A 13,162-nucleotide genomic window follows, 5' to 3' on the forward strand; every position below is an offset into this window, starting at 1 on the left:
CTGGCCACTTCTGTAGTAGGGGATCTCTGTGTATAGTCATAATCTAGTGAATAGTCCCGCCCATGTGCGTGGACCCCGGAGCAATCAAAAATAATCTCTTAAAGTGTCAAAAAATGCAGAAAATGCATAGACACTTAAGAGAGAATTTAAAGACAGATAATGCAGCCAAAAGGCTACACTGTCCAGTACTTCAACTAGAAATTTCCACCATAAAATCCACAAAACAGCAAAGCCTGTACAGATTTCCCTTGCTTAACAGCAAAATCCCTCAGGAATGATAGAGAGAAGAACCTGGACAGACAAGCCCCATAGGCTGCCATTATGTGGCTTAATTAGGATACTGTGCCTTTAAGAGAACCTTCCAGAACCTTCTCTCAGTATCCCAGAATGCATAGCAGGTCCAACTTAGCCTCAGTTCTTTTTTCCGGCTCCTGCAAGCAGGACCCTGGAGCATTGAGCTCTCCCTTTTCAAGGGTTTTTGTTAGTGTTTTACACTGATTTCGATTTTTGGTGCTTTTAAAGTACTTTGGTGACTTTCTTTCTGTGTTTCTGCACTCTTTTTTGTCCATAATGCCTGCATTATTCGACAAATGCCCTGAGTGCTCAAGAAAGAAGGCCAGGACAGACTCCCATGAGGTCTGTATTCTCTGCCTTCCCTCTTCCCACGTTCCTGAGGAGTGTAGGATCTGCAGAAGCTTCTCTGGAAGGACCCTGAAGGAGAGGAAGAAGATCAGGCTTCAGGGACTTGAGGAGAGAAAGCTGAAGGCACGAGGTGGGTCAGGAGGGGCTCCTTCTACCCATGCTGAGGCCTCTGGGGGGCTCCCCAGGGGCAGGAAGACCAGCCCTCGCCCAAGGTCTCCATCTGGGTCAGTTGCGCTGACCACGACGTCGAGGGGACGGTCAACGGCCAGTTCCAAGTCTCCCCAGGGCTCTGGGTCGAGAAAACGTCGCCCGTCGACGTCGAGGAACGTGTTCCGGCCGCCGTCGAAGCCGGTGTCGATATCCTCGTCGTCGCTGTCGGCGTCGAGTGATCGACATCGGAGGGCCCGGCGTCGGCGCTCGCCGTCGAGGCGACACCGCCGTTCGCCGTCGAGGACATCGTCGTCGAGGGGATCCTCGTCGTCGAGGTCGCCGTCGAGACGAAAGGCGTCTCCGGCGCCGAAGAGGTCGACGTCGAAGCATTCCAAAAGGCCGACGTCGAGACGGTCAAGGAGATCGACGTCGAGAAGGTCGGAGAGGTCGACGTCGAGAAGGTCCAAAGGGTCGCCGTCGAAGCGATCCAGGAAGTCGACGTCGAGGCCGGCGAAGAGGTCGAGGTCGCCGTCAAAGCACCATCGCCCGTCGTCGAGGTTTCGTGGCTCGTCGATCTGGTCGGGGTCGACGTCGAGACGGAGACACGGTTCGACGTCGAGAAGTGTGATTCGGTCGACGCCGAAGGACCGTTCGACGTCGAGGGGATGGGAGGCCGAAGGAGCATCGGTCGTCGTCTGGACACCGGTCTTCAGCGTCTGGAGGTCCTAAGGACAGGCCCAGGACTGTGGGGGGCTCCCCACGCTCTGGAAGAGATGGTGGCTCGCCGGGACCGGCGCATTCCGGGGTGGATACTCCGATGAAGCCATCTACACCTCCTCCGCGGCCTGCTATGCCGAAGGGTCCTCCTCCGAAGGCCCCTACCCCGCCTCCGAAACCGGCTCCGCAGGACCCGCGTCCGGTTGCTCCTCCACCCCCGATTCCACCGAGGGCGGTGTCGATGCCTAAGTTCCCGACGCCTCCGAAGAAGACTCCTCAGAAGCCTAGAGCTCCTGACCCTGGGAGGCCGAAGGAGCGCCCGAGGCCCAAGAGGTCGAGGTCTCGCTCGGGGAGACGGGACAGATCGAGGAGTGGCCGTGGATCTTCCTCACGATCCAGGCGTCATCACAAGAGACGTCGGTCCAGGTCGCGTTCTCCGTCTGGGACCCGTTCCTACTCGCCCACGCTGTCCGATTCGCCGGAGACTAGGGTGTCTCCGATAGACGATATTAGCACATTTCAGGAGGTTCTCCTGCGTGGTGCGGCGAAGTTGGGCATTGAGGTTGAAGCACCTACGGCTTCTACCTCGGTAATATTTGAGACTTTACACAAAAGGCACTTGTCTCGCCCCCTGTTACCTCTGGTGCCGGGGCTCCTTGAGCCCGCCGAACAGCTATTCCTGACGCCGGCAACGGTGAAATCTGTGCCTTCCAGGATACTGAAAAAGTACAGGGCTCCGGACTCAGACCCAGCCTTCTTGAGGAAGGACCCGGTACCGGATTCAGTCATCGTGACTGCTGCTCGGAAGCTTCATGCCACCTCCCCTGCTTCCACGGTGCCTCCGGACAAGGAGAGCCGGTGGATCGATTCTGCTGGTCGCAAGGCGTGTGGGACATCCGCCTCGTCCATGAAGGCAGCCAGTGACTCGGCTTTGCTGGGACGTTACGACCGGTCCCTTTGGGACTCGATGGAGCAGTTCGCAGACCTCGTCCCTCGAGACCGCAAGGAGGACTTTGTGGAGATCGTCAAGGAGGGGATGCTGGTCTCTAATCAGGCCATCGGCGCCGCAGCGGACGGATATTGCCACGGGATTCACCAGAGACGCCATGCTTGGCTCAGGTTGACATCGTTGAAACCGGAGGCACAGCAACGCGTGGCGAATCTCCCGTTTTCCGGAGATACCCTCTTCGGGAAGCACGCGGATGATGAGATGGCCAGGATGAAGGCCGAAGCGGAGACCCTGACGGCAGTGGGCTTGGAGAAGCCCAAGGAAAAGAAACCCTTCCGACAGTACCAACGTCGGTTTGGGTCGCAGGGTCGTGGAAGGGGGCAGTCTGCTGGTCAACATCAACAGCGGCAGCAGCAGCAGCAGTACAGGCAGCCCTTCCAGAAGCGACAGGGTGGTAGAGGTCGTCAACAGTCCTCTACCGCGACCAAGGGCCCGGCCGGGTCCCGTCCCTGAGCTGTTACTTCCCCCTCGTCCGTTACCCGCTCCGGTGGGGGGAAGCGTTCAATTTTTTCTGGCAGAGTGGAGAAAAATTACTCAGGACAAGTGGGTGCTGAATATTGTTTGCAATGGATACAGTCTACGTTTCACCAGCCCTCCTCCATCGATTCCTCCCGTCAGCTCGCAGTATCACCTGCACGAGCTTCAGGCGGAGGCGGACGTTCTGCTAAGGAAAAGGGCGATCGAAGATGTACCTCTGTCTCAAAGAGGAAGAGGTCTTTACTCTCGGTTCTTTCTTGTCCGCAAGAAGGACAAAAACGAGTTCAGGCCCATTCTGGATTTGCGACAGGCAAACAAGTGGATTCGCAGAGAAAAGTTTCGCATGCTGTCGTTGCATCAGATCTACCCTCAGCTGCAACGAGGAGACTGGATGTGTGCCATAGATCTACAGGACGCATACTTCCACGTGCCCATTGCATGCAAACACAGAAAATTTCTGCGCTTTCAAGTCGGCACCAATCACTATCAGTACACGGTGCTACCCTTCGGACTGAAGTCTGCACCCAGGACATTCTCAAAATGTATGGCAGTGGTAGCGGCGCACCTGAGGAAGAACAAGGTGTTTGTCTACCCGTACCTGGACGATTGGTTGATCAAAGCCTCCTCCTTCTCGGAAGCTCAAGCACACTTCCAGAAGACGTGCGTTCTCTTGAACAAGCTGGGGTTGCACATCAACATGTCCAAGTCGGTCCCGATTCCGGTGCAGTGCATCCAGTACTTGGGGGCCTCCATCAATACGCTGTCAGCAAGCGTGTCTCCTTCGGAAGAGCGACGTTTATCACTCGTTCGGAAGGCTCAGGCTCTCATGAACACTCCGTCTACGACTGTGAGGACGGTGTCTTCTCTACTGGGGTCGATGGCCTCTTGCATCTTTCTCACTCCTCACGCACGGCTACAGATGAGACCTCTGCAGGAGTGCTTGGAGGAGCAGTGGGACCAGAGGAGAGGTTCTTGGGACGACAAGATACGACTGTCTCTACATGCTCTTCAGTCTCTGAAGTGGTGGTGCTCGAAGGAGAATCTCCTCAGAGGCGTTCCCTTCCACAAGGACATTCCCACGCAGACCATCGTGACGGATGCGTCTCTCCAGGGTTGGGGGGCGCATTCCGGAGACCTGCAAATTCAAGGGACGTGGTCCCCGACGGAGTCCACGTACCACATCAATTTCCTGGAACTGAGAGCTGTTCACTTGGCACTGAAGGCCTTTCATCCGTCCTTTCAGACCAACTCTCTGCTTGTTCAGACGGACAACACGACGACGATGTATTACCTCAACAAGCAGGGGGGCTCGAGATCGCGCACTCTGTCGCAGGAGGCGCAGGCGATCTGGCACTGGCTTCTGGCTCGAGGACTGTCGATTACGGCTACCCATCTGCCAGGTGTGCAGAATGTTCAGGCAGACGAACTGAGCAGAATCGTGCAGGAAAACCACGAATGGGTCATAAACGACGAAGTACTGGGAGAAGTCTTCGCAAGGTGGGGAACTCCAGACGTAGATCTGTTCGCCACCGCCGAAAACAGCAAATGCCGAGGCTTCGCCTCCAGGTACTACCAGCCAGGGACGCTGGGGAACGCGTTATGGATCAACTGGTCGAACAGCTTTCTGTACGCTTTTCCACCAATTCCCCTGATTCCGGCGGTTCTCATCAAGTTGTCTCACTCCAGGGCGAGGATGGTTCTGATTGCCCCGGAATGGCCCAGACAGTGGTGGTTCACGGACCTACTTCACCGATCTCTCCTTCCTCACATGAAGCTGCCGTGCAGGCCGGACCTTCTCACGAAGTTCGGGGGGCGGATGGTGCACCCCAACCTCTCGTCTTTGAGTTTGGCGGCATGGCTCCTGAAATAGTACAATATGGCCATCTGAATCTTCCAGAGGATTGTATGGGCATACTGAAGGAGGCTAAGCGACCTTCCACTAGGACTTCCTATGCTTACAAGTGGAAGAGGTTTTGCATCTGGTGCAAGTCTAAGAACTATGACCCTACGTCATGCAAGGAGGATGTCATCCTTCCATATCTGCTTCATCTGGCGCAGTCGGGCCTTAATGTCCATTCCATTAAGGTTCATCTGGCTGCTTTGACTGCCTACAGGAAAGGACCTTCACAGACTTCCTTTTTCCAGATCCCTGTGATCAAAGATTTTTTGGAAGGCTTGAAGAAAGTGTTCCCTCCTGTCCGGCTTCCTTCGCCTTCATGGGACTTGAATGTGGTGCTGTCCAGGTTGATGAAGGAGCCTTTTGAACCCATCCATAAGGCTTCGTTGCAGCACCTGTCCTGGAAGGCGGCGTTCCTCGTGGCCATTACATCGGCCCGCAGGGTGAGTGAGATTCAGGCATTGTGTTGCCAAGAACCTTATACTGTGTTTCATAATGCTAAAGTTGTTATGCGTACTCACCCTAAGTTTCTTCCCAAGGTTGTTTCTGATTTTCATATCAATCAGACTATCACTTTGCCTACGTTCTTTCAGAACCCTTCCTCTCCAGCGGAAAGGTCTTTACATTCCCTGGATGTGCGGAGGGTGCTGAAGTTTTATCTTGATAAGACTAAAGATATTCGTAGGTCAGACCAATTGTTCATCAATTATGGCTCAGTCAGGACAGGTCTTGCTACCTCTAAACAGTCCATCTCGAGGTGGATTGTGTCCTGCATTCAGTTGTGTTACTGCAAAGCTAATAAGTCCTTAGGGGGCAAACCTAAGGCTCATTCCACCAGGGGCAAGGCTGCTACGACAGCTATGCTCCGTAATGTTCCCATTGCAGAGATCTGCAAGGCGGCCACTTGGAAGTCGGTCCATACCTTTGCTAAGCATTACTGCCTGGACTCTGATGCCAGGGCAGACGCTCAGGTTGGGCAGGCTTCGCTGCGGAATCTGTTCGCACAGTAGTGGCGTTATTTTACTCTCCACCGCCGCTTGGTGTGGGGATGGGCTTGCCATTGTATTCACTAGATTATGACTATACACAGAGATCCCCTACTACAGAAGGAGTAGTTTCTGTCCTGTAACTCCAGTTCTGTAGTAGGGGTATCTCTGTTATAGTCATAAGCGCCCTCCCGCCTCCCCGGTGGAGTGTTGTTCATGATCATAATGCTACAGGTCTGGCGTTTTTCTACGCCTTCGAAAAGAACTGAGGCTAAGTTGGACCTGCTATGCATTCTGGGATACTGAGAGAAGGTTCTGGAAGGTTCTCTTAAAGGCACAGTATCCTAATTAAGCCACATAATGGCAGCCTATGGGGCTTGTCTGTCCAGGTTCTTCTCTCTATCATTCCTGAGGGATTTTGCTGTTAAGCAAGGGAAATCTGTACAGGCTTTGCTGTTTTGTGGATTTTATGGTGGAAATTTCTAGTTGAAGTACTGGACAGTGTAGCCTTTTGGCTGCATTATCTGTCTTTAAATTCTCTCTTAAGTGTCTATGCATTTTCTGCATTTTTTGACACTTTAAGAGATTATTTTTGATTGCTCCGGGGTCCACGCACATGGGCGGGACTATTCACTAGATTATGACTATAACAGAGATACCCCTACTACAGAACTGGAGTTACAGGACAGAAACTACTCCTTCTCATAAATGAGGCCCCTGGGATTTTGGGTCGATGACCATTCATTATGTTTTAGTGTCGGAAATTCTAAGTGTTTACATTGTTATTAGCCAAAGTCATGAGTTGGTTAAATTAATGTAAATGTGTGCTGTGCACTACTATTTTTATGGCATTCATGGTTGTTTACTAAGGAATCGGGTAATGTGCAATATTTCTGTAAGGATTTATTTCTTGGAAAAAAAAGTATTGTTGTCTTGATTTGACTCAGAGGCTCCTACATTTATGCAGCACATATTAATAAGATGAGTACTGGTGGTAATGACATATTCCTGCATGGCATTAACTGGGGTGAATACGTATGTAAGATCAGGTAGTTCCCAGATTCAGAAACTGTTCTCCTGAAAGGAGATAGAGTGAAGAATCCGTGCCTGCGAAACTCAGACTGCCATGGGTGGCACACAGCAGGTCTCCCTTTGGAGACTCCTGAGAGAAATGTGTCTCTCGTTTGGAGAAATGTCCCAAGGGCTGGTGGGTCCGGTTTGTCTTGACATACTTGTCCTGCATATATAAACATCCACTGGGTTCCAACCAGCCATGTACTCTGGTTTAGTTAAAAACTGTAATAAGTGCATTTTTCATAGAACACTATATGCCTGTATTTGAATTATTTTTACAGATATTTTGTTAAAAAGGAGGAAAAGCAGGGGACTATTTCTTAATCCTAAATCAAGACACTATCTAATAGCATCAAGTTGGATGATAAATGAAAGAAAGAGCAATTGATAACGTATTCACAGATAGTAAGAAAATATTGTAGAAACCAAGCAGAGTAACTCTGTTATGACTGAATGAATGAGTGAATGGATGAATATTATACTAATATTTGGATCCAGATTTCTTGCAAGAAGGAACCAGGGATATGTAGTGTCCTTTACATGTCATTTCTGTCATCAAATGTGTATTAAAGTACTTTCCTTTTCACTTAGTAAACAACTGACTGAAATGGCAGCCTCTTGAATGATATTACAGCTCGTGCTGTGTGTCTAGCCTTCACCACCTTCTTTAATTTATATTGGACTGCTCTGCATTGCTATCCTGAGAGTCAAGTGCTAAAGAAAAAAATTTAGTACACCAGGTTGAAGTATTGTAGTGTGGTGGACCCAGGACACCAGTGGTCCATTACTTCAGTTGTCAAATGGAGCCCAGTAACCTTGATTTTCCTTCGACCACCCAGACTAGGGTGCCTGAGTGCGTTGTTGCGCCACCTTTTGCAATGCCGCACTCCGATATTTTCAAACCGCAGGGATCTACCATATTTACAAAAATAGGGCACATCCCTGGGTTTCCCCTAGCGCTGGCACTGAAAAAGCTGCCTGGTGCCAGAGCAGCCAACTCTGCCGCCATATTGCAAGGGTGCCTGCGCTGCTGGGGTGATTGTTTATGTGCAAGAAGGGCCACCTTCCTGCACAGAAACAATCAATAATGGTGATTTGTTCTTTCTATGTGTGCTGCAGAATGCAGCACACATTGAAAGAACAAAAACGAGGATAAATTAATAATTTCCCTTCGTATCGCCATCTGAAGACCAGGTATTACCTAGCCTTAGTTTTTGGCACTGCCCTAGCCTTGTAAATCTCAGGCAGCGTCAAAAACAAATGGGTGTTGCAGTGGAACGCCCACAGTAACACCCATTGCCCGCCTCTTTGCCACAGCAGCCTGCAGAGGAAAGGGGCATATTTACAAGGTGGCGTTAAGCCATGTTACGTGCCTTAGTAACACCTTGTAAACATGGAGAATGGCGCAACGCCAACGGAGGATCAAAAAAGTGACGCTCTAGTGGGGTTAGGGGCTTTTAAATATGCCTCTAGGTCTCATTGTAACATATATCTTTTAAAGGAGACTTCCTCAAGATGAAAAGAATCAGCCAACCACTGCTTATGGTGAGTGGCTGGAGAAGATACCAAATGAAGTTGACCCTGTTTACATTCAGTGTCACTTCCACATTCACTCAATAAAGGTGTGGTCTATTTATGGAACAATGCATCTGAGGTGTTTTTATCCTGAAAAAATGAAGTTTTGCTAATCCTCATCCTTTGCTTTATGCTTAGTCATTTGCTAAAGACAAATGAGGCAGACCGGAGAATAACCCGTCTGAAATAAGGGATGTCGGGGCATATTACCAACAACTAGCGATATTTATCGCTAAATAGGCTTAGCGACAATTTTTTTATCGCCGCGCTGGATTTTATCGCTGAGATAACGTGCTATTAGCTACGTTTATCTAAAAAGCGATAAAATATCCGGCGAAATGTGTGAATATCGCTGGGAATACAGCGATATTCACGCTTTATCACCAAGAGGGTCTTAGCCTGAATATCCACCTCCCATAGGATATACAGGCTAAGAACTGGTCTCAGCAGGCGTTAGTTTTCGGAGATATTCGCGCTTAGCGTGAATATTTCCATCTCTACGCCTGCGTTGATAATAGGCGATAGCGATGTTAGCGACTTCTTTCAGTCACTAACAGTTTGGGTACGCCCACTTTGCATGTCATTAGCGATAAATATCGCTGACATGCAAGGCGGGCTCCAAACCGCTCGCTATCGCCTAAAAGCTGTCGCTAACTGATGTTAGCGACGGCTTGCTAATAGGGCGATGAAATTATCGCCGCTTAAAAGCCGCGAAAGCAGCGATAATTCCATTTCGCCTGCCTTGATAATATGCCCTGTAATTCTTTCAGATACTGCAGATCCAGCACGTGTTACTGGTTGTTATCTATGCATCAGCAAAGAATGATGAATAAAGTAAATTACTAACAAATCAGCAGAATTAGCAAAAAACCATCATTAAATCCACGTGCATGGTATTCCCAGTGCATGTACTTGTGATCAGTCTTACATTTTATCTTCCTCCAGAGACTTACCATAGATAGTGGGTGACTTTTCAACTCATGACCAAATTGGTCCTTTTTTTGTCTTGATGAAGGTCTGTTCAATTGATATGAAAGCCAAAACAGTTCTAGTTACAGTTTAGGGCATAGTTCGTCCAAAAATGCGTGCAATTTTGAGTTCATAATACCAAAAAAAACATTTGAATGATTAATACTCATTTAAACTAGTGTTCATTGTATACAGGCTAGTCACATACTTTTAATGAAACCTTGGTTTGCAAACACATTTGCTAGAATTCTTCAAGTATAAAAGTATTATGTATTGCAGGCCATTTTTATTCTAGCACATTTCTGGAAGGCTTTGGCTTGTTTTTTTCCTCCTGGCCTGTGTTGAGTGAGCGCGTAAATGCTTCATTGATGGGGACGATACCTCCAACAAGCATTTAACTCTCCTGATCAGCAATGTCCTGCTCCAGTTCTATTTGAATTAATCCCCCATTGCCCATTTGACATTCAACCCACTACTGCCTAGTGTTCTGGTGGACAGTGTCTGTAAGAATGCTCTAGATACTCAGCCAAGGGCACCATATGTTGCTGACCACACAGATCTCTCACCTTGAGGAGGAGGTCGTTGCTGCTGGGGGGGAGTAGTCCCCGGCTGGACACCGGGCCCTGGCTTGGCTTGTGGGGGCTGAGCTTGTTGAACCTGCAAGAGGATAGTTCATGCATCACTTTAGAAACTTTGGAGCCAAACCCTCTCTTTGCCCCGTGCCACTTACCCAAAACATGACGTCTATGTACTCGTACCTGTGAGTGCTGTCCCGACACGGAGCGCACGGGCGAGGGCGTGGGGGTGCGAGGGATGGTCTGGTTCATCTTATTAACCACCAATTCCACAATAAGTTGGCGGTCTTCGTCCTGGTGTTCACCAATCAGGGGCATTGAGGAGCCGACAACCTAGACACACAGAGGCAGAGTTCAATGCTGTGTACCAATGGATACCCCTCCCTGCACTGCACTCCTACCTCACAGGTCACCTCAACAACACACCCACACAGCTCTGCAGTGCACCTCCATCCACAAGCCCTCATGCTGTTCAACTACAAGGACCAACAATTGAATTTAATGCATTCACTTGTTTCTCTGGGCACGCAAATTAATTACTGCGACCACCATTTATTTTTTAATATTCTGAAATATCCATAAATCATTTTTGCATGATTACAAATTTTCTATGCTACAGTCAGTTTTGCACCAGAATGCAAAAGCTTGTGTGGAACTGATGTCATTAGGTGGTGTCTCTGGGGGAAACATCACTTACAACGCAACTTTTACCACGCAGTGCCTTTACATCGCAACCATTACAACGCAAACCATTACAACGCATTGCGCTGGGGGGCGCTCTAGGATAGGGAATAGGTTAATTTACTATCAAATAACCTTCCCTAGTGTCCACGGGGACTGGAGTTGGAATAGTAAATTAAACTATTCACTATCCAGCGCCCAAAAGCACTATGCGTTGTAATGGTATGCGTTGTAAAAACCGCGTTGTAAAAGCATGCGATGTAAAAGCATGCGTTGTAATGTCGTACATCCGTCTCTGGTTATGGGTGGCAGGACTGGGAGAAGCCTGATGAAACCTCGACCAGGCCCAAGACAAACGCGCTGATTGGCATAAGTGCTGGGATTTTTGCCCTGAAACCAATTGGGACAGTCTTCTGCTTTCAACGCCGGCTAGTGGGGACTACCATTAATCTGTCTGTCTGTCTGTCTGTCTGTCTGTCTGTCTGTCTGTCTGTCTATCTATCTATCTATCTATCTATCTATCTATCTATCTATCTATCTATCTATCTATCTATCTATCTATCTATCTATCTATCTATCTATTTATTTTATTTATTTTATGTTCTTGTAAAGCGCCTGAATAGACCCCCGAAGGGGTATCTCCGCGCTGTTGCTGCAAAGGGAGTGTTCTGGATAGGTATGTTATGATGATGGTACACAAGCAAGAGAGGCATTAATTACTGGGATACAAGTATGTTTTTAAGGTTTTCCGAAAGATCAGGTGACTGATAAGTGATCTTAGTTCGGGAGGCAAAGAATTTCAGAGTACTGGTCCAGCATAGGCCAGCGCACGGCCACCTTGTCTGGTCTTCTTTACTCTGGGTACCTGCAGTAACTGCTGGTTACTAGAGCGTAGAGAGCGCCCAGGGATATAGGACTGGAAAATTTCCGTCAAATATTTAGGGCCTTCCCCTATCATACTCTTGTGGATGGTGCATAAGGTTTTAAACTGGACACGTTTCCTCACTGGGAGCCAGTGGAGTCTGATCAGCAGGGGACAGGAGGGAGTCCTCGGAGGAACGTTCAGGACAATCCTTGCTGCTGTATTTTGGATTACCTGTAGTTTGTTAAGTTGTCCCTCGTTTGCTCCAAGGAGCAAACCGTTACAGTAATCCACCCTGCTGATGACAAGAGCCTGCACTAGCGTTTTCCTGTGATGGTCCGGTAAGTAGGGGAAGACTCGTCTTAACATCCCAATAGCCCGAAAGCAGGTACCGGCAACTTGATTTACATGATCTTTAAATGTGAGTTGCTGATCAAGTAACACTCCCAAGTTCCTAACCGTACTCTTGGGGATGGGGACAGGGCCTAACTCTAAGGGCCACCAGTCAGATGACCAGTGTGTTGCCTCTTGCCCGAACAGCATAACCTCAGTTTTCCCTACGTTACACTGCAGACAATTTGATGACATCCATTCTGCAATGGCTCTCATGCCATCTGCAAAAGATCTTTTTATTGCAGGTGTAAGGTTTTTGAAGGGAAAAAGGAGTTGAGTGTCGTCAGCGTACGACACCGGGGTGAACCCGAAAGATCTTGCTAAGTTGGCTAGGGGGGCCACATACACGTTGAAAAGTGTAGGGCTTAAACAAGAGCCTTGTGGCACTCCCTTGTTGAGCTCCCTGTGGATGGATTTATGGGAGCCCAGCCTAACTTCTTGGGATCGGCCAGATAGAAAGCTCTCCATCCATGCCAGAGCCCCTCCCTCCATGCCTACCTCCCTTAGGCGGTTGAGAAGCACCACGTGAGACACCGTATCAAAAGCGGCGGAAAGATCCAACAGCACCAGAATCATAGAGCTGCCGTCATCCAGTGCCATTTTGATGTTATTGGTCACTGTTTGAAGGGCTGATTCTGTGCTGTGGTTTGGCCTGAACCCAGATTGTGAGGAGTCCAGGCCATCCGTCGCTTCAAGATGCTGGGAAAGATGGGTGTTCACGTGCCTCTCCGCAACCTTGCCGATGTAGGGTAGGAGAGAGATAGGTCGTAAGTTAGAGAGGTCTGTCCATGGAGATGCCGCTTTTTTTCTTATCGGGTTCACCACCGCCTTTTTCCAGTCTGCTGGGACCTGGCCTTTCATAAGGGAGGTGTTAATCACTTCCAGTATGGGGGATCCCAGGAGAGAAATCAGAGGGCCAACCATTTTGGCAGGAATGAGGTCGTTGGGAGATCCTGATTTAATATGACTACAGAGGGAGAGGAGCTCTGTATTGTCAATTGGAGGGAAGGATGTCAGAGGAAGTTTATTGTATATTAGCGGGGTCTGAGGAGGGCATTTGTTGGTCTTATTTGTGATATTATTAGCTGCTACTATTCTTTCGTAAATAGTATTTATTTTGTCCTCAAAGAATAGTGAGACTTCATCGCATAGGGC

General features: G+C 49.1%; 1 protein-coding gene across 1 annotated transcript in view; it reads right to left on the reverse strand.

Moving 5' to 3' along the window:
- Positions 1–13,162, reverse strand: part of SYN1 (synapsin I) — a 581,514-nt gene that overhangs the window by 24,940 nt on the left and 543,412 nt on the right. Inside the window, exons 10-11 of the mRNA XM_078664776.1 lie at positions 10,255–10,404; positions 10,063–10,153 (exon numbers count right to left, since the gene is read on the reverse strand). Coding sequence (XP_078520902.1) covers positions 10,063–10,153; positions 10,255–10,404 — 241 coding nt within the window. The remainder of the gene's footprint in view (positions 1–10,062; positions 10,154–10,254; positions 10,405–13,162) is intronic.

The sequence above is a fragment of the Lissotriton helveticus genome, chromosome 10 (genome assembly GCF_964261635.1).
Source record: "Lissotriton helveticus chromosome 10, aLisHel1.1, whole genome shotgun sequence".
NCBI lineage: Eukaryota > Metazoa > Chordata > Amphibia > Caudata > Salamandridae > Lissotriton > Lissotriton helveticus.